Below are 22,171 nucleotides of genomic sequence, written 5' to 3' on the forward strand. Positions count from 1 at the left end.
AGTCGACTCCTGTATTCCCTAATGAAATCAGGGTCTTTTTTGAAGTCGACTCCACAAACTAAAACACAGCCCATGAAGAAAAAGGAAGACTGTAAAACAGTATTTAAGTATACAATATACAGCCATATATACAGTCACTGGTTGGTACAGAAAGCTTCGGAGTCAACGCCGTAGTTCCTGAGGCAAAGAATCGGAGAGTCGATTCGTCTGAAATCGACTCTTGGCCCAAATAGAGATATTTTTCTTAGACTATGTAGGAAGCATGGTGTCAATTTCGAATGAAACCGAAATAAAGTGTTGTAACTCGCTGTGAAATTGAGCTGATGTGTTTCAAGCTAGCTGTTAAGCCTTTTTTTTTGTTGTTGTTGACATAGCTAAATATCTGCGTTCAGTTAATTCATTACTTTTTGTTTACTAATTTTCTTGAGTTAGGTCATCCACCGCTTCCTCAAATGGATATAACTTTATAATTTCGACAGGCATACTATTGTAATTAGCCTATATTTGCTGTTTTTAAACCATAAACAATCAGATAATAGTTTTGAATCATGTATTGGGGGTCGCTTTTAGGCAGATACTGTGCTGTTCAGATCAGACAGCATGTCGGTTCTCTTCAGTGTGTCCTGCCGACAGCCTCCTGTCTTTCCGCTAGAGGTAAACTGCATGGTGTTCTTGTGGCTGTTAACTTTTATTTTCTGCGTAACTGATCTTATATTGCAGATTTGTTCTTTGAGCTGGTTGTATTTTTATTCAGGGTTCCACATGACTGGCATTAGAAGGACGTATGATGTCCGGAAAGTGGAGCTGACCCCGCTGGAGCAAAGAAAACTCACCTTCGACAGTCATGCTCTTGTCAAAGAGCTGGAGTCTAACGGTAGGTGCTGAAAGGTTTGTGAACTCCAAAAAAGGTCAGAATTTCTGCCTAAATGTGACCTAAAACATGAACAAACCACTATATATATATATATATATATATATATATATATATATATATATATATATATATGTATATATATATATATATATGTATATATATATATATATATATGTATATATATATTCATTTGCTGAAGAAAATGATTCATTCATTCATTAATCACTTTATCCTGGTCAGAGTTGCAGTGAGTCTATCCCGGGAATATTGGGTGCAAGGTGGGAATACTGTACAGTCCATCTAGGGACAATTTAGAGTCATCTGCATGTTTTTGGGAAGTGGGAGGAAACTGGAGAACCCAGAGGAAACCCACACCGGCACAGGGAGAATATGCGAAACTCCACACAGAAAATAGCCCAAGTTCAGGATCAAACCGGAGACCCTGGACCCCTGTGCCACAATTAATGGTGGCACCTCTGGGGTGGGGGTTCTGAAATCCTGCCTCCATTCTGTGCGTGGAGCTCGCATGTTCTCCCCGTGCTTCCTCTACATATTCCAGTTTATTCCCCCAGTCCAAAGACGTACACTGTAGGTTGATTGGCATTTCCAGATTGCCTGTGGTGTGTGAATGTGTGTGCGATTGTGCCCCGAGTAAGTAAGTGAAGCTATGCTTCTGTAACTAGGGTGATTGCAGGCAAATAACCAGTCCATTCCTAGACAACATTAGTGTTAATTCTGTTAGCGAAAACGATGACAAAATGTTTGTCGACGAATTTGTTTTCCGACGATACCGACGTCATTAGACACTAACTGTGACTATATCTGAAATGTAGTTTTTTAAAAAAATAAAAACTTTACCAAAATCTCTCGTTATTTTCATCGACAAAAAAGAGCAGACAAATTATTATATTATACTTACTGTTTTCTTTGACTAAGATTAAAATGCCCAGACTTTTACACAACTAAACTTGACTAAAAAAAAACAGGATAAGCTTGACTAAATATGATAAAAACTATCAAGGACATTTGACACAGGACTAAGACTAAGTTAAAAAATAGCTGACAAAATTAACAGTAGAGTGTGTTATTATTATTATTATTATTTTAGTAATCGGTATTGCTTCTACTTAGACCCTTCTCCGACAAACCTAAAGAACACTTAACTTTACTGGATCTCTTTTTTTATATTTTGAACGTTATGATGACCTCAAGCTTCAGGTGAAGCCAGAAATGACGAGAGTTCTGAAGAACGATTCTGCTAGATTGTTGTTTAAGACTTTGAGCTCTTTGTTGTTTAGGGTTTGAAAAGAAGCAGGCAGAGTTGATCGTCAATGCGCTGGTCACCCTCACAACAGCCAACATGGACATTGTATACAGGGACATGGTAACAGGAGCTCATCAGGTAACGAGTCAAACAAGAGCATGCTGCAAACATACACTAATTACAGTGCAGCTTTTCTTCACTGCCGTTTCTATTGCAGGAAATTGCACTCCAGCAAATTATGGCTCATCTGGATTCCATTAGGAAGGACATGGTTATTCTGGAGAAAAGTGAATTTGCCAACTTGAGATCAGAAAATGCAGTATGTTTCTTCTGGGCTTTTTAAAATTTTAATAACTAAACGAATTAGAGTGGGCATGCTTTATATTAAATTAACTGAAGAGTTTGTAGAGCTTTAAATGTAGATTTTGCAGTGTGTTTTCAAAAGCTTTATATACAGTAGATATATAATCAAACACCCAAAACATTTGTGTAGCAGCTTAGAAAAACTCTTCACATTTTTCTGACTTTATATGTATATGTGTATATATATATATATATATATATATATATATATATATATATATATATATATATATATATGTATGTGTGTGTGTGTGTGTGTGTGTATGTATGTATGTATATGTGTATGCATTTATATATTCTTTTCATACTATGCAGGAGCATCATAGACATTTTGACGGTGGGTGTCCGAATATCCGAATACAAACTGAACTGATTAGGCTTATGTCCAGCAAAATAGCATAAGCGAGATTAAACATGTTGATGAAATATATTTTAGTTTGAAGTGTCAACATATATTACATTCCGTTTAAAAAAATATTTTTGGCAGAATTTAGTTGCAGCAATGTCCGACAGGTTTTCCAAGATGGCTACACATATTTGGTGTCTGAAACTTGTTTCTAATTGTGCACTCTTAGCTACCAGGTTAGCATTGCAGAAAACTGCATGCTTAAATCATTATACACAGAGTTTAGGTATGCAGTTTGATAAACTGAGCTATAGCTTTAGCTTTAGCTTTAGCTATAGCTTCCCTTAGCTTTTCGCTTCGACACTCCAAAAGTCCAGAGCTTTGAAAATGTCTTAGTTGATCGACTGTTTCTGACACATAAAAATGTGTTTAATTAAATTATGTATTTATTTATTTATTTATTTCTACCTTTTTAAAATACTTTTTTGTGTAGAAAATGAAGGCTGAGCTTGAACAGATCAAGAACAGATTGCTGGTGGGTAGAAGCGTTTCTGCCTGAATGAATAATGTGGTTTTCAGTCCGATATTTGTCATAATGGTTTTTAATGTTACGTTTATCTCTAACATTGCATCTTTTGATTAAAGGAGGAAAGTAAAAAAATCAGAGCAGACGCAAAGTTGGATATCAATCTTGAGCGAAGTCGAGTAACCGACATGGTAAATAAACATCCTGGTCTTGTATGCTTGGTTGTAAAAAGCATAATTAGAGGTTTGTGCCATCTTTATACATAATATAAATCAATCTGTCATGCATCAGTTCACAGAGCAAGAGAAAAAACTGATGGAAGTCAACTCGGAGTTTCACAAAAAGGTAAAAAAAAAAAAAAAAAAAGGAAAGGTGTGAAGCTGCTTAGAAAAAGTAATAAAAAATCTGATATTTAGGTTAAAAGCTGTCTTTTTGTAATGTTTAGAAAGCTGAAATTGAAACTAGCACAATTGAAACCACCAAGAAAATAGACATCGAAGTGGCTTCACTGAAAACACTCCTGGAATCACTGAAGCTTCAGACGATCCGATATCTCGCAGGTACGCTAGGATTAGACACTAGAGTCATTTTGCTTAATCTATTACCGAATATATCAATTACAAAATACCGATATCTGTCTTGATATTTTTCCACAGCGTGCATCTTCTCCTCTTTGGTGGTTGCCCTCGGTTTCTACCGGTTATGGAAGTAAAAGAAATGTCTTTGACAATTTTAGCTTTATTTTTAGTTGTGTTAAAGTTATTTAGAGTATTATTGTAAGCAAAACCTGATTTTAAGTGTATATTATATATAAAAACATATCCTCCTTGTATTATTTTCTTTTGTGACATACCGTCAATGACCGCTAAAATATCTGAGCAGTGTTTTTAATCCAATATTTTATGTGCTATAACCACTAAATCCCACTGGTCTGAAATCTGTGAAACTATCCTTTTAAATAAATTTTTTTTTTAAAAACCGCATACTGAAGAAGTTGTGTTTCTTTTCTACACTTTGTTTTTAGTAGGTATGTTAGAGGGATTGGGAATTACTTCTTTTTCTGTTATTTCCTTTTTTGGTCTTTATTAAATATATACTGTCAATAGCTCATACTGTATATTGATCTAGTGGCTTTGGCTTGTTGTAAATAAAATGTATTTTTGTTTGGCATTTATACCTAAATGCAGGGTTATTCCTGTTCCCCTCCTGCAATAATTTAATATCTGAATGTTACATTCTATTGCCCTAGATCTTTAAAAGTCAGAGCACTTTAATGGGAATTTTACAGATGACGCTCTGGATTTTCTTTCATGCATTTACTAAAGCACAGCATAATAGCTAGGCAAAGACTATACACGTTTTTAATGGTATAATTGTAAGCACTAAAATATGGCGAACTACTAGCCTTTTTATTGTTGTTTTTCATAATACAAATAATATTAACAATAATAATAAAAACAAAGCAAAACCTTGATGCACAAATTTAAGACTGAAATTTATTAAGGCATCAAACTAATTATAAAGCCATCATTATTGTAAAAAGGATAAACAACTGGTGTATAAAAATAATTCATGTTTTGGCTAGCAAGGTGATATGCCTGCAAATCTTATCCTTAAAATAGTCCCCCTTTACATCATTCCTGAATTATCTATATTAATTAACTTAATTATAAAAACCTATATTCATTTCCCCAGATTCTGAACCGATTCAGGTGGTATGAAGTCATTGCAGAAGTAATATTGTATCAATCCTGAGGTTTACATCCCTACTATCATCATGCTCCGATATGTATTTGATGAGTAAACAACTTAAATTAATATAGTTTGCATTTTAATAATTATAACCACTTTTTGAACATAAAAACAAGGTTTGGATTAAGGCTCATTATAAACATCAGAAAACAAATTAAAATTTATATATTTGTGTCAAAGTCAGATGGAAGAAACTGATATCCTCTTTGGAACTAATCTAAAAATAAATACACAGCTGTCATTGTTGTCACAGGTATAGTGCCCAAGTTAAAAAAAAAAAAAAAGACCACATGAGGCATTGATCATTAACACTAAAATTTTTATTTAGGATAAACACATCTAAAAGCACACTAGTAAACACTTTGCACACACAGGCTTTTTTTAAATGATGATTCACTTTATTGAATATTCAGTATGTCAAGCAAACCTCTTTAAACCTCTGCAAAAATTATTTTTCTTTTTTTTTCCCCCTTATTAAACTAAACACATTTCATTAACCAGAACCAAAAACACCAGTTAAACCAATATGCTTGACACGCATTTATTTACACATTTAGGTTGAGGACGGGGGGGAAAAAAACAAACTAGATCCATCTTTATCTTTAGTGACTGAAACCCTCTGCTTTGTATGAACTTCTAACGACTGAAACGGGGCTTTATAGAACCATCAATGCGTCGTCTGTAAAACTAGTCAGTCGTTGCTGTTCGTTTCTCAAAATATCTGTACAAATGCCTAATCAGGAAAAGAAAAATTCTTGGAGGATTTAAACCCAGAAGTTTTAGATTCTCAATATTACACAAAGAATACCAAAAATATTTCTTTATTTATAAATTAAATTATACATACATTTACCCCCAACATACATCTTTTTAAAGTACATTTCACTTGGCATTCACACAGCAAAAAAAAACACCTGAAAATTGCAGGCAGTTACAAATACAAAAATGTATTTAAATGTATGCATAGCTGAGGACCCTGCCTCAGAGCCATCCTGTATAAAAATATTTCTACAGAAACTCAACTCAAGTAACCGCGACAGAAGGAGGTCTTAAAGCAGCAGCACAGTTTAAAATGGAATTGCACTAATCGTTTGTGACCCTCCTTCCGACTCATCCTCAACCTCCTGTTTTACCGTTACAGCATCTGTGTCTCCCTCAGTTGGCTCTTCTTTAATACTGCAGCATGACCCCTCACCTTCTCTCTCTTGTTTTAAGAAAGCATTTAAAGGGTTTTCTGTGAGCATCTTATTGGGGGATGGGGTAGAATCCACAAAGGAAGAGGTCTACAGTGTTTATGTAAAAGAAAGGAAGAAAGAAGTGTTTTTAAAGTGGCTTGAATTGACGACACAACATGTGAATCTCTTCTTTATTTACAAATGACATTAGGCTGTTAAAGGAATCGTTCAGCAAAAACAAAAAAAAAAAAAACAACAACCCTAATTTACAACACAATTTAGCCTGAATGTAGCCTGAAATAGCCAAGACATGTCTGGTGTTTGCTGCTTTAGTTTTGCACTGGAGAGTCCACCTTGTCTTTTCCAGAGCCGTTAATATTAACAAGCTACCTTTATCAGTTGTTAAACACGGGTCTAGTGTGAAGACAACCACAGAGTTGTGAATTCAAACCACCCTGCAATAAATAAAAAAGTAGAACTTGAGGTCAGTGGCATCAATCGGTCTAATCCTTCTTGTTACTAATCTGTATGCTTCAAATTCTCTTAATATATACTTCAAACAAGAAGGAAGCGATTGGAAAAACCATTTTATTTTATTTTTTTTAGATATCTGACCTTGACTCTGGGTTCAATGAAATTCCATAGAAATCCTACAAAGAATTCCATAGAAATCGTAAACATTCAGCCACCAGTGGCAGAGGAATAAGAAAACGTTTGTCCAAAATAACTTTAGACAATCAGTATAATAACCAGCTCCATAACGGTGAAGCGTTCAGCTCCATGGGGGAGTTTTGTTTATAGAGGACAGTCCCACTGGATCTTAAACCCAACCAGCAAGTCAGGTACAGCACTGGGGAACTGGGTGTGGTTTGAGGCAGACAGACTTGATACTTGTTGACTATAGTCGTCTCAGAGAAGCAGACACCAAACATGCCTTCACTGAATGACTACATTTGGGGATATCTTTGTCATATCACCCACTCCTACTAGGGCTCGACCAATATGTTGACTGGCTTATAAATTAGTCTGATATTAAGGTCACAAAACAAGACTATTGGTGTTGACTGAAATCACAGCAATAATCTCCCTGTTGTTCTTCAAGAACAATTCTCTACACTGTCACCCAGTAAAGAAAACTGCAAGAAATGTATTTTTCCTTACAGAGTCTGTGTGTTTGTCAATCGTAACACTATCGGTGTCCAGAGTCTGAACACAATTTATCTCCAATTTCCAACTCATAAAAAAGGTCTTGGTGCCAGTTTTCATATCGGTCAGGCCCTGATGAGTGTATTTATCACTGTAAAATCTATCATATCTTGCGGTCCAACACTTACTTTTGTGTAGTCTTCGTAACACAAGGGATGGTATGTCTGAAAGAAAAGAATGAATCGTAAGTCTGCTGTCTGCACTCATCACCAGACAGAACCTGATCGTGAACATGTGCTTAAAATCTCAGACCTTTTCATCAACTCTGATGGCGTTCTTCAGGTGCCATTCCTCCTCGTCTTCTTCCCAGTACATCTCAAACTGCTCTTGGCAAATCTCACAAGACTGGGGGCAGACAGAAGGAGAACATATTTAAATGCAGTGTTACTTTTAAGTATTTAAAGGGTTTAATCCAGCTGCCACTAAGGCTGGGCAATGACGATGATATAATACAATTTCAAAATATATATCTTAATAAATATATACACTACCGGTCAAAAGTTTAGACACACTCTTTATTTTCCACATTTTAGAATAATAATAATAATAAAGTCATCAAAACTCTGGAATAAAACAAATGGAACTATGTGGAAAAAAAAATCCAAAATAAATAAGAACACTTGAATATTTTAGCATCTTCAAAGTAGACACCTTTTTTGCCTAGAATTTCCAGAAATGTATTCTTGGCATTTTCTCAACCAATTTCTTGAGGAATCTCCCCAAGATGCATTTTAAACAGGATTAAAGGAGTTCACACCTACGCTGGACACTTATTGGCTGCTTTTCGGAATATTTTGCTTCAAGTCATTCGTTTAAAAAAAATTGTGTCCAGCAATCTTTGTTAAAATGTTAGTTTTCTAATGAAAGAAATTAATATGTTGGCACAAGTATATTTTGTCTACAACACCGATTTCAAATATTTAATCATACACCTTCAGATCAAATGGTTTTTAAGTTCATGAGAAACATTTCAGTCGAGTGTCTCCAAACTTTTGACAGGTAGTGCGCATATATTTTTTCATTTGCAAACTCCAGAAGCAGCTGTAAATCTTTAATTATAAAATGTTTACATTTTGTTAATTATTTACATTTTTCCTTATGTCTATTTATTCTTATACTTTTGTCTTTAACCATTACTAGTGTTTTAAATGGCAGTTTGTTAGCGAACCTATATTTTGATGTACATCTTGTAACACAGAAATATCTTCAAGTATCATGATGTAATACTTTAGTCACACGGTCCACACTTAAACTGCACCATGATCGCCCTTATTGTTTAAATTAAGTATGCACCAATCCGATACGGAGGGTAGGTATGAGACCGATTGGCCTGAACAGCTGAACTGGGATTTGATTAGAATTGCTATATTTTCCCAGCTACTGAGTTTCCGGACTATGCTTTTTATTTTTCATGTTTAAGTTTTAGAAGACAATAACAGCAAATGATGCATCTTCAAGCAACACCTTTTAAACAACTTAGGTTTCTTAAAGTTTTTTGCAAGCGAACAAACAAGATGTGTTGGGTATATTTTTTCAAACTTTAATACTTTAAAATGTGTTAAAGGCTTTAATACTTACTTCATGAACGACATCTGCTGCAGCCTTCACACTCTGGAATTCTCTCTCTTTAGCAGCTTCCTGGTTCTTCTGGACAACCTCCTCATGAACTTTTTCAAAGAACTGGCTCTTTGCCCTCTCCTCGAGATCAGCGATTTCTTCAAATTCAATCCAGTCCTAAAAACAGAGCAATTTGCTTTAAACCTTTCGTCAATAAGGTTAGTTGCTATGAGCATGTCTTAACGAAACGAAAACGTGCCGGTGTAGAAAAAGCTCTCTGGTGAGTATACGCTCAGTGACCCTGCCATTACACTGTATAGGTTCTTAATAAATAAGAATGCCTCAACAGCAAAATTAAACAAAATGCTTTTTTGGGCTTACTGTGAGACTGTAGTACCACCGTCGGTGCGTTACTTTCCTACTGATGTCCTTCTCCGAGCGGTTTTGTCTGTAGTGCCAATCCAAGTGATCGGCGTAGATATCAGTCTGAGACGCAGTAAAGCGCATCCCACAGGAGTAACACTGGATTCCAGTATACAGTTTGGTGATGACACTTTCATGTCTCCTGTTAAGTGACAGAACCAAAGACAGTCTAAAAACTGCAAGACTAAATATAAACTTAAAGACTAATCGGTGAATACATACTGTTTCATGTCATCGACAACAAAGCCGGTCAAATCAGGGAGAGTATCGTCATCGTCCTGTTCCTCCTCCTCTTGTTCCTCTTCTTCTGGTACACTCTGAGACTGAGTCACAGATGTGGACTCTGAAATGAACATTGAACATAGTGTTTACATTTACAAAATAAGTGGATAAATACGAGAAAAAAATGGCAACTGTTTTAGAAATTAAACCTTGTATGTCTATAAACAAAAGTTTAAGATAATAATAATAATAATAATAATAATAATAATGAGACAACCCCAGGTTTATATGGGTCAATAATCACTTCTCTCTAAAACATTATATTTGTATACACACACACATTCTTTTTAGGGCTAGGTCAGGTCTATACTGGTTATTTTACTAGGTAAAAATTCATGCATTTTGAATACATTTCCTGAAATTTCGTAATGGTTTTAATTAAATAACAATACTTAATGTTACATGAACCCAACCATATGAATAAACTTCTAACCACTAAAATCTGATAATACTGTTAATGTGCATGACAATCAATGTTAAAACAAACAAACAAACAAAAAAACAACCACCACCAAAAAAAACCCAAAACCAAAACAAAAAAGATACTTACCGTTGTTAGAGTCTGTTGGTGTTGGTTTGATTATTCCAAAGTCTATCAGTTTAGCCATCAGATCATTAACATCCATTTGGCCCAGATGACTCTCAGGCTGTACAAACTGTGAACCTAACACACAAAAAAAAGACAGCTCATAAGTTTCTTCTTGGATGATCACTTGCTTATTATAAGACCCCAAAACAAAAACATGCTCCAAAAAAAAAAATCTTACCTGGTGGGTTGAAAGGCGCTGGGTTTGGTGGTCCAAAGTTCTGAACTGGAGCAGGCATAACAGGAATCTAAATAAAAATAAATAAATAAAAAACAGAAGTTGAAAACAATCAGGTTTCATTACTAGAGTTCAAGGCCATCCACATTCAACATTAAACTGATTAGACTCAGACAGCTATAATTTCTAGAACTCACAGGCTGAGGGTGGTTTGCAGGAGCAGTGCCAGGAAATGGACCAACGGGCCTGTACGTATTCTGAAATCCTGAAGGTGTGGGTTCTGGCACATTAAAGCTGGACCCCTGTGAGACGTTTGGTTGCATGTGAAATGGCAGTGGTTGATTTTCAAAGGCATTAGGTGCTCCTATGTTAAAATTGTGGGGTGGAATGGCAGGATTTAACATTGGACCCTGATTCTGAGGCTGGTCAATCATCATCATCTGCCCTTGTGGTCTGAATGCGTTTTGCATGTTTGTAGGTCCATGGTATCGTGGAGGACCCTGTGGTGTAGAGTCAAATCTTGGCATGCCAGAGGGTTGTCCATCAAATCTCATTGGTGCTGGTTGTGCTGGGTTGTCGAAGCGCATCATGCCTGACTGATTGCCTGGCCCTTCAAGTCTCCTTGGTCCCTCGTAATTTACCATCCCGGAAGGATACCTTATTGGCCCTTCAAATCCTCCAGGAGGGCCTTGTGGTATATGGGGGTTCTCAAACCTTGCAGGGCCATCAAATCTGTTTGACTGCATTGGACTGTTGTACCGCACGGGTCCTGGGCCATCAAATCTTCCAGGACCTTGATGTCGCACTGGACCATCAAAACGACCTGATCCTGGCCCTTCGAATCGGCCATGAGGCTCTGTAAACCTAATCGACCCATGTGGCACTGACTGGTTCTCATATCTTCCAGGCCCTTTCAGCTGTGGGGGTCTTTCAAACCTGTGTGGTCCAGGACCATCATATCGGCCATGTCCCTCAAACCTAGGTGGACCGTGAGCAGCTGGACCGTCATATCTCCCCGGACCTGCATTTCCCTCATATCTTGCTGGAGGATGAGGCCTGGACGGACCCTCTGGTCGTGGCTGTCCCATAAGGCTGTGTGTTCCTTCAAACTGAGAATGGGAACTCATATGGCCATCGAATCTTGGCGGGACATTTGCACCATCATGTCTTGGCATATTTACTTGTGTGCTAAGGCCTTCAGAGACGTGAGGCGGTGTCTGGCCAGGAGATTCATTAAGGCTTCGGCCAACTCTCCCAGGTCCAGACAAAATTTCATGCCTTGAAGTAGCATCTAAACCTAGTGGAGCATCATTGTCCGGCCCCGTATCAGAGTGAACGCTGTTAGGACTTTCGAACCTGGGACTGATATCTCCGTCCTCAAGTTGATCCAGATCTATGGATTGTGCTGATCCTTCAAATGGCAGACTTGAAGATTTCCCAACGCTTCCATCACAACTGACCGGACTTGGGGAATTTCTAAAAGGGGGTCCTGTTAGAGATGGTGGTCTGTCATTTCTTCTAGGGTCATCAGGCCCTGTGAATGGTTTAAAGGTGTCACTGCCCTTTTTTAGTGCGTCTGAGGGGAATGAATGATCTTGCTCTTGTTGAGGCCCATGCTGTTGCGCTTTCTCACTCAATAGTGAACTCTGCTGAACTGTAAGGGAGAGAAAACATCGTTCACCATTAATAAATGAACACACCTTTTCATCCTACTTGATGAATGAATCGTTACTTATGACTAATTCGCACTACCCATAACAGTGTTCTACATGAACACCACGTAGGGTACCTGGGCGTTGCAGCTGTGTTCTTCTCAGCTTCGACTTGTGCTCAAGGTAAGAGAGCTGAGCGTCAGACATAGGACCACGGGGTTTCTTTCTTGTGCAAGCACCATCATCATTCGTTCCCTCCCAAGAATCAGAGCGCTGTCTTTCTTCTTGATACTGAAATATTTGCTTGATTTGATGGGCCACGTTAAGGAATTCTTCCTGGGTTAGCTCGCCAGAATCCAATCGCTGGCTAGCCTAGAATACAGTTTGACATGTAAGATTTGCTGTTGGATGACTATTGTGATTAATAATAAAAATGATAAAGTACGGTCATTAGGCATGATCAAGCTTTACTATTTAAACAAACAGGAAGCAAATGAGATTTTTAAAAATGAGTGTAGATGCGCATCTGGAGACTGTCCATGATCAGATTTAAGGCTGACTGGCATTAGAGAGAATGCACCCAGCAAACAGGATACATCATTATAAAAATTATTTCAAACAAACTGGTTTTGTTTAATAATGTGGGAGAAGTGGAGCAGAGTGCATTTAGTGTGTCAGCAGAAAGGAACACAAGATCTTAGACAAAACAGAACTAAGTAATAATGTTACATGTAATGCAATTCAATAGGACAAAAAAGACGAGTAGAACTTGGTAATATAACAATAACCTAATTGAAATGAACTGTTTTGCTAATAGGGCACTTATTTAAAAGAAAGGAAGAAAGCCAAAGGTTTTTGTTCTACCTTTCGTAAAAGATCTCTCTTGCTGGCCGAATTAAGCACTTCTGGAATTTGCAAGTTTGCATCAACACTCAGACGGTGCTGTTTCAGTGTCCGTGGTATCGGGGGTGGTCTCTGATAGCTGTTCCACGCTTTATGCCTTTGTGGCCCAGGTTTGCCGTGTGAGATATCTGGATCGAGTTGTTTAAGACTGTAAATAAAAAGTACAAATTGAACCTACTTCAAATTATGCTGTTACAAAATGTACGCTCAGTAGTTGAAGCTACTTACGGTTTATTTTCTTCCCATCCACTCCTCCATCTCTTGATGTCTTTTGCACTTTTATGCTCTACAGATAATGCCCTCTGTGGCTGGACATCTCTGTGCTCAGGAGTTCTATCTTCCAGTGGTCTTTTTATCCGCCTCAACTCAGAAACATTCTTCTTTGGTGCGCTCCGATCCTCCCTGACATTCACTTGTTGGTTATCCTCTTCGATATGTTTGCTTAACTGCCTAGCCTTTCCGGATTTTGGAGGTGGAGTGATGCTCCTCGTTCTTCTCTTTGGGGACCGCCTGTCTTTTCTTTTAGGAAAGTGCGAAGGTGGAGAACGAGATCTAGACCGAGACCTTTTCCTGATGTTTGTTTTATTGACTTTAATATCTTGTTTTTGAAAAGTATCAAACCGGTCATGCTTATTGAGACCCCCATTTACTAGCTTGCCTCTGGAGTTGCTGGACCGCTGTGGCTCGGTGCCTTTGCCAATGTCTTCCCGCTCTTTACTTTTTTTCTTTTCCTTGACTTCATCCTCTTTCAGATCCGTCTTCTCGTGCATCTGCTTTCGCAACCTTGGGTCCTTTTTATTAACATCTAATGTCTTTTGGTGCTCAGGTTCAGAGTCTTTGCTTTTATGAAAGACTCCTTTGCTTAATGGTGACACCGACTTGGACTTTGCTTTTTCATCAGCTGCAGAGGTATCTTTTTTTGGTATTCTCATTAGCTTACTTGGCCTTTCTGGAGGTACAGGTACTCTCTTTTCAGGTGCATTGACAACAGGCGGTGTGCCTTGGTTCTCCTTCCTGAACGGCCCATGTTCCTTTATAATTACGGATGGGGCGGAAGCTCTGTTTAATCTAGGATCTCTGTTTGATGGCTTGTCTGCTTGTGGTGGAGGCCGTGACTTGTGTTGTGCAGGACCTGGCTGACTCACAGCTGGTGGCTCAGACTTGACTGGACCATTGTGGGGTGGGTGGTTTGTACTGGCCGCCTTGGGGAGAAAGAAAAATACTTCAATGTAGAGACTTAACACCATCTGTGGTTTAATTCCACTTTATAAAATGCAATGCTTTCCTCGATTGCCTGCTGGAATGTTTTGCAAAGTACAGACGTGAAAATTCCACAAGTCAACACAAGGCTTACCAGTTGCGCTTTTGTTTGTTCAAGTTCAAGCTCTATCTTCTTCTGTTGAAGTTCTAACAACTGTTTTTGCTTGGCAAGCAACTGTTGCCTTATTATTTGTTCCTCTGCCAAATTCTTCTCAGTGACTGTGGGATGAGGAGCTAGTTCTTCAGTCTACACAAAGAGAGAGACATTATAATGAACTGTTTTTACCTACAGTGAGAATTTGTGCACTAAGTTACTGTTTAGTCATTCCACTTGCTTACCGACTTTAAAAATTTGGGGTTGACATGAATGCTGGCGTTCACATTTGGTGGTAAAGGCTTAATGGGCCAAGCAGGATCTAGCGAGTTCACACGAACATCCAATGCATACAGCTTCTTCAAGGCGAAAATTTCGTCCCAGGTGGAACGCAATTTGAAAAGACATTTTCTAGTGTTTTCATCCACCTAAAGCAAGGTAGAAGAAAGGAATACTCTGACATCCATTTCTTTAGTAGACATTTAAAAATGTATATATATTAATAAAATATTAATTTTGACTAAACATCCAATCCAGCATTAAGAAATTTGATCACCACTATACCATCACAGGTGAAGGAAATACAACAGTATGGCATAGAAATCTCTATACATGAACACTTGGAAGAACTAAACGTTTAATGTTCACATCATAAGAAGAAATAAGTGGAAAATTAAGTACCTTCTCAAACACACATATAAAGGAAGTGATTAGGTTTTTAGTAAACACTTCAAGGTACTGTCCTCCAACATTCTTCACTATGGAATCCACTAAGTACAAAACAGGAAGCTTCTCAGCAGGAGGCGCCTACAGCGATAGAAAACTCACAAGTTTAGTACACAACATGACAAATGTGCAGTTACAGTGTGATATTAGCTTGTGTCCTTTGGTGTTTAAAAAAGGGGGGGTGATGGGGGGATAAGAAAAATCATGTCCCTCCACCGCCCAAAAAAACCCAATACATTTCATGAAAAACACTTATTTCTCTATTTTCTTCAAATTGTTCCAGCACTTGGTTGAAAAAAAAAAAAATCTTGAGGGGGAGAAAAAAAGAAAAAAGTTAAAAAAAAAATAAAAAAAAACTTGCAGGGATATGGTAACTCAAACAACCATATTTATTCTGAAAACATGGGGGTAAAAGTTGTACTCCACTTCAGAAGGAAAAAAAAAACCCCTCCAACGATGACTCTTCAGTGAAGGTACTCCAGGGCAAAAATATGCAGGATGTCCTTTTTTTTTTTTTTTTATTAGTTATTTGTTTGTCACCATTTGAGAAACATTTTGGAAGTGTAGATTTTTAAATAAGAATGTCTTATGAAAAGAAAAAAATGGATAGATGAAATCTTATTTTATTTTAATATTTTGCAACTGACCATATTCACCTTTTGAGACATCAAATGCAATATTAAACGTTGGGTTAAAAAAAAGAAAAAAAAAAATCCATTGCACTTTTAACCAAGGGCTGTTTGGAGTTTGTCCTTTAAAGTGTAGGGTTTGTCTTGGAATTTTTGCCCCTCTTCAGGGGGCTACAAGACTGACAACTTTGTTTTAAGGATAATTAACATTTGCTCAAATTATGAAGTTACTATGCAAAGAACGTTGTACACATCAGAAGCAATGTCTGATTGAAAGACCATTTCTCACAAACAATCTCAAAAGAACAGGCAGATGTTCCCACAAAAAAATTACACTGGTAAAGAAAGACAAAAGCACATTTCATATAGTTTATTGTCACATTTGTGTAGCATTTATTAACAATGAAAAAAATCAATAGAGAAAATTTACTCAGCAATCTAAACACGCCATAAACCCTTTATTAGTTAGTAAATACAAAAATATAAAAAGGAGTTCAACTTCACGGACCACCAGAATTACGACCACAAGACTATGGCATCACAGCGATCATTAGCATGTTGACGATTATGGCTACACTCTTACATTACAAGTAGTGCAACTTTTATTGATCTGGTCACAGATTAAAAATGAGTTGAACTTTCAGACTTCTGCACATCTCTATCCAGTGTAGTGGCTAGCATCATTAATATAAGCGCTACCAATAAACTGGAAAGCATAATCCAGATTACTACTTGACCACAACAATGATCCGATCCACCACATGCCCACTGAAATTAAGAGAAGACACAATGGCGTGCTTTCTGTGTTGGCCTAGCAAGTTACTCAGTCGGTCATGTAACATTAACAATGGTTAGTCACTTTTCTTGCAGACAATGGAAACATAGAAGGCAGCCAATTAGATGACCAAATATTCAACCCGTACATGATTTCAGAGTTTATTTTGTGATTGTTGCGGCCTAGAAGGCTTGATTTTGTGGCAGCTTGTTTCAAAATCGAGAATGCAATTTGCCGAGTTTATACTTTTTTGCATAAAACTACTCGGATTAGAGAAATTGCAACGGCACACAGTTGTTTTGCACAGTCTTTCACAGTGATGTTTGTGGGTAAATAAGACCTTTTAGCTGTACTAAGGTTGTTCTATGCACAGGAATTGAGGGTTTTGGCTGCATGCGCTGTGTGACCATGTCACATGACGCATTGGCCCAAGTCTGGAAAATTTGTTCCATTGAATATTAGGTTTGTGTTCATTTCTACAATCGCAAAAATCACAAAATCCTGGAGGGACTGAATATTTAGGCTAGGGAGGGAAAAAATAAATAATCAAGTGGTTGCCAAAGCAAATTTTCAACAATATTAGCACCAATTTTAAAATAACAGGCACTGGTTTTTGATATTCATCTTTTTGGCTCCAATATATTTTCCTCATTTCTTATCTTTTCCTATTAAAATATTTTTATGCATTATAATAAGGGTTCAAAAACTTGTTTTTGTAGCCAGAGACCTGTTTAACTGTGAAAATAAATATAATGGATCCTCAGTACACATTAGGTCAAAGCTGAGTGACTAACCTGAAAAGTCTGAGCTACTGAGGTTTCATTCAGTTCAAGTCAAATAGACTGAAATAAAGATAATAAGCCCACACCCTTTAGTACATCAGATATACGGTGCATATTTGTATAGCCAAAAAATGCAAAACTGACAGAAAACCCAATTAAAACTTCACACTTCAAATACTACTAATAAAAAAAACAAAAAACAATATTTAACTCGGTCACTGAAGGTTGCCAGTTTGACATCACGTAGATTGAGACTTTTTTTCGGTCAAGTATATCTGCACTGAACATGTTCAATAGGGGATATTGATTAAAACAAATCTTTGTTCCTCAGGTAAACGAATGCGTAGTTTCAAAGTAACTTATTATATTTATTAGAGCCGTAAAGATGAATATAGAAAACGTACCCTGTTCATTCGTGAGCTTAGCCAAATTAGCCACGCTGCATTTTTTAAAATAACGGCCATATTAGTTCCATGTTTAACACACTGGGTAGACATAGTAAACGTTTTGGATCTACGACTAGATGTAAAAACGACGATATAATTGATTTCCAGATCTTTTTGAGCGATTGGAGTCGTTAAAACGAAAATACACCTGGTCTAATTTACAAGCTAGCTTCCTAGCTATCGAGTCAGTGAGACGTTAGCTAACGTGCACGAGGCAACCCAAATAAAGCTAAACAAAACAGACGTCCAAAATTAGGTTCTGCGACATAAATAAAACTGTAAAGAGCTCAAAGAAAAACGTTTTGTTTTAATAAAAAAAATTGTACTAATTTAACTAGTCACATATAGAAAAGGCTCTGCTATTTTGTCGCCGTATTAAAAGGCCTTAACACGCTTTAGCTGACTTTGCACATGCGCGTGCGTTGTATTCAACGAGGACAATATGGCTGCTACGTGACAAAACAAAAAAAAGCTATTTTCATAAAAACCTTGGCAATTTGTGCTTCAATTATAGCGACGATATCCTCGGCGAACTGGAGATTCTCTTCAGCGAGGATGGTCAGCATGTTGATGTGCGGTTTGCTGTTGAAAGTCAAGTCTTCAAGAGACGACTGATACTCTCGACAGGCGTCTTCCCTCGCAGCTTCGGCCGACATCTTCGAGTCGAATTTCTAATCTAAAGAGGTTTCGACCGAATTTCTGATCATATACAAGCACACAATTCGGCACAGTCCATTTACATATCCTTCATCCTTTACTTTAGTTCTTCAAAAGCCGTTTCTTGTACAGAACCGCTCGCGTTTTCTTCTTCAATTTAAGCTCGATACCAAGCGCTAGAAAATGTCCGTCCTCCTTCCACAGTTGTCTGCGTCATACGAAATGGATCGTTCCAAACAAACAAAAAAAAAAAAGACGCACGTCACTGTGTTCTGACTGGCTACTTTCATCTGTCTTCCGGTTTGCGTGAGCAACAGGCAGCCAATCAGCGTCATGTCCTCACAATACCGAACAGACTTGCACACGGTACGCCGCTGAATCACACCTGACCGCCCCGACCTTTGTTTTTCACGCTGTTTACACACCATTAATATCCAATGTGTCTGCTGTCACCTGCTATACCGACTGCTTTAAACAAACCAAAAGTTTGCGAGTAGTATTTTTGTACTTACTATGAAAAAAGTACAATGTTTCTAATATCAACATATGTTATAATTTGACTTTCCCAATAGTAAAATAGGCTAAGCTTTATAGTCATATGCATTCAGGATATAGAGTATGTGAGAACAAGGAAATTCTTGTGCTACAGTAACATTATAAAATAAAGTTAATACAAGATACCCACATACGGAGACAAAATACAAGACAACAATATAAGAAGGTAATTGCACTTATGAGCGAAAAGGTATGGCAGAAGATTGAGAGTGAATGTAATATGAACAGTGCGGGTTATACAGTATGGCAGGGGATACAGTGTGACGTAGTGATAAGCAGGTCACTTGAATGATACGTCACTAAATAGCGCAAAAAATGCAGTGTGTATAATAGGGAATAGTAATATATAATCTACAGCAGAGGTCGGGAACCTTTTCAGCTGGCAGAGACATAAAAGCCAATAATAATAAATAAATAAATAAATAAATAAATAAATAAATAAAAACTTTTCTCTGGCTCTTTAAAGAAAACATCATAGCATATTTTTGACGTTTTTATATATGTCTTACTATTATCGTTATTCGTTATTATCTTTGCTATTATTGCATAATTTGAAAAAGCGGTAACGTAATAAAAGCCATTTCACATTTTGCGTGTTCTTGACCTAACAGCCTGCACTTCGCCTAATAGGCCTGTAGGTGGCACTCGACTTAATTTCATTCAACACAAGATGCAGTAGGTATGTAAGTAAGAGTAAATTGAACACTACTTATCATTAATGCGACCAGTTGTCCTCAGTATGTAAAAATGGATCTCAACATCATATAGCCACTGTTGGAAATGGGTCAAATATGCAGAAGATGCTAGAAAAGCAAAGAATGTGCAGGACCTGTAGGATTTTTCTGAAGAACAGTGGGTCAGTTTAACTGCTCAGGACAAACAAGGGACTCATGAACAACTATCACAAAACATAAAAACAGTCCTTGATCATCCAGGTCACAACACACAGTATTAAGAATCAAGGGTATGTAAACTTTTGAACGGGTTCTTTTGTGTAACTTGTCGACTACATGTAAACATTGGTTATGTGAAATAGCTTATTCAGGGCAGTACTAAATAAAAAACAAAATGCACTTTGAATGGTCCCTCTTATTAAAACAATATTAACATTTTGCAGATTCTGCAAGGTGTAAATGTAAATTTATGAGCACAACTGTATGTGGATGATTGTGTCAACTAAGCTTTCATACACTTAATAAATATCATTTGGTTTTAAAAGCGACGTGTGGTACCAAATTAGAAATCATTTGAAGTTTACATCAACTTCTATTTTAAGCATGTTAATTAATAACCAATTATTTTCCCAATCTTACATGGATCCTACATTTATACAATGGCAGGACAAAGGTGTTAAGTCTTTCCAAGATCTTTATATAGATTATATTATGAATATGTAGATTAGATGTGAGTTTGAATTCCCATCTTCTCTTCTTCTTTCAGGTAATACATTGTACCTTATCTCTGTTTCCAGAGTTTCCAGTTTTACCATCAAAAAAGCGGAGAAAAGAGGACCTGTTACTTTTACAGCACCAACAGAAGACTTTAATATTAAAAATGTATAATCAACTTTTCCCTCTAGATAATCCCATACATGGAAGAACTAAAACAGCATGGGAGGATGAATTGGGAATGGTGTTTGCAAAATTATGGTGCGAGTGTGCAATAGACTGGATACATACAAGCTCAATATGTGCCTGTCTTATATAATTTAAAGTATAGTACAGTTATTTTTCGAAAGCTTGGCTAGCCAGTTTCTATCACAGAATTAGTGACACTTGTGACAGATGTCATTATTACCCTTGTAATTTAAGTCACATGTTTTTCTTCTGTCCAATGCTACATAGATTTTGGTGTGACTACCTCATGTCTGCAATTTTGAAAAATAAAACTGATGTCTGCCTAAATACAGCAATTTTTTGGGGGTGCCGTTGGATTTATGAAGACACTCTGGTCTTTACATCTTTAATAGCCAGAACCGTCTGTTGCTTCTTTGGGAATTTTGGAGTCTTTGGAAAACCATGACATTTTTATATAGGAAAAAATAAGATACTCACTTCCTCTAAGTTTTCTTAGAGGAACCTGTGAAAAACTTACCAGTAGATGGCTATTGTATATCTTGTACTTTTTTATTATTATTATTTTGCTTTTTTTCCTGTCCTCTTCTTCTATATTCTAATTGTTATATAGTCTAATTGGCATGGGAGGGGTTTGGGTTGTTCTTTGTTTTTTTTTCTTGGTTTAGTACCTTGGTACTGTAGTACCATGTTATTCTCTTTCAGATATTTATTAGATTTGTTAATTTGTCTCTGTCTAGTGGTTGAAAAGGTAAATCGCTTTAATTGTAATAAATATAAATGCTTCCTTTTAATTCCTAATAAAAACAAAGAATGCGACAATCTTTGGGAAAAATTGGGACCTGATGTTAAAAGAAAATAATCTACTATAATAATGGGGTGGTAACAGCAATCAGCAACACCCTATCACTAATTATTTTTGTGTGCTGGATCCCAATGCAAGGAGTTACATACTGTAACATAATTGCGTACCATTACTCAGGGAGCGATCTTTCCTTTTCTCCTGGAGAAGCCTTAATATTAGGGTCACTTCATTTGTAATGGTGTCATTTCTAAGACAACAGAAGTGATTCTTCTCCATAGCAAGGCATCAGAGATTTCACTAAGCAGAATATTTCCTTAGTTTTTGGTCTTTGCTTGGTCATAGCTTATCTCATGGCATTCTCAGTGAGTTCATGTAAAGCGACAGGCAAAAAGATTTTCATACAATTGTCCTTTTGGAAGACAGAAGGATTACCAGGTTTGTGCCTCCCAGTAGTGGCACCCATATTTTTACTGTAAAAAAGTCTATGAGGATATATTAATAAGGTGTTCAAAAGAGCACATCCACCACTGAACCTCACCCACGATGCAATCTACATCTTTCAAATCCCTGCTTCTAACATTTTTGGCCTGTTGAGTCATTGTCTTAGGATATATTCATATAAATTGAACTGGACTCTCCCATTCACCAAGCTCTATGAATAATTTTATTTAAATGTGCCACTTATGTTTCAAAATAGTTCAACAATCAGTAATTGTAAGGTGCATTTAAAATGACTCATCCTGTTTTGTTTTGCGAGGACATCATGTGCTGCATTGCATCA

The 22,171-nt window shown here is 37.0% G+C and overlaps 2 protein-coding genes across 2 annotated transcripts; one reads left to right on the forward strand and one right to left on the reverse strand.

The window, feature by feature from the left end:
- The first annotated feature begins 126 nt into the window (after positions 1 to 126).
- On the forward strand, positions 127 to 4,968 carry ccdc90b (coiled-coil domain containing 90B). The gene is made up of 9 exons (XM_053649641.1): positions 127 to 654; positions 755 to 874; positions 2,173 to 2,276; positions 2,356 to 2,457; positions 3,341 to 3,382; positions 3,493 to 3,564; positions 3,665 to 3,718; positions 3,819 to 3,933; positions 4,030 to 4,968. Exons 1-9 carry the CDS (start codon positions 549 to 551, stop codon positions 4,083 to 4,085), a joined length of 771 nt encoding a protein of 256 aa, XP_053505616.1. The 5' UTR covers positions 127 to 548; the 3' UTR covers positions 4,086 to 4,968.
- Positions 4,969 to 5,427: 459 nt separating this feature from the next.
- Positions 5,428 to 18,850, reverse strand: pcf11 (PCF11 cleavage and polyadenylation factor subunit). Its single transcript, XM_053649631.1, has 16 exons — positions 18,288 to 18,850; positions 15,123 to 15,248; positions 14,687 to 14,869; positions 14,442 to 14,594; positions 13,316 to 14,289; positions 13,049 to 13,235; positions 12,322 to 12,556; positions 10,730 to 12,186; positions 10,536 to 10,602; positions 10,319 to 10,432; positions 9,709 to 9,829; positions 9,445 to 9,628; positions 9,085 to 9,240; positions 7,759 to 7,851; positions 7,635 to 7,670; positions 5,428 to 6,408 (listed from the first exon to the last, which is right to left on the reverse strand). The coding sequence occupies exons 1-16, from the start codon at positions 18,453 to 18,455 to the stop codon at positions 6,193 to 6,195; spliced, it is 4,470 nt and encodes a 1,489-aa protein (XP_053505606.1). The 5' UTR covers positions 18,456 to 18,850; the 3' UTR covers positions 5,428 to 6,192.
- Positions 18,851 to 22,171: the final 3,321 nt, after the last annotated feature.

This window comes from Ictalurus furcatus, chromosome 18 (assembly GCF_023375685.1).
Source record: "Ictalurus furcatus strain D&B chromosome 18, Billie_1.0, whole genome shotgun sequence".
Taxonomy (NCBI): Eukaryota; Metazoa; Chordata; class Actinopteri; order Siluriformes; family Ictaluridae; genus Ictalurus; species Ictalurus furcatus.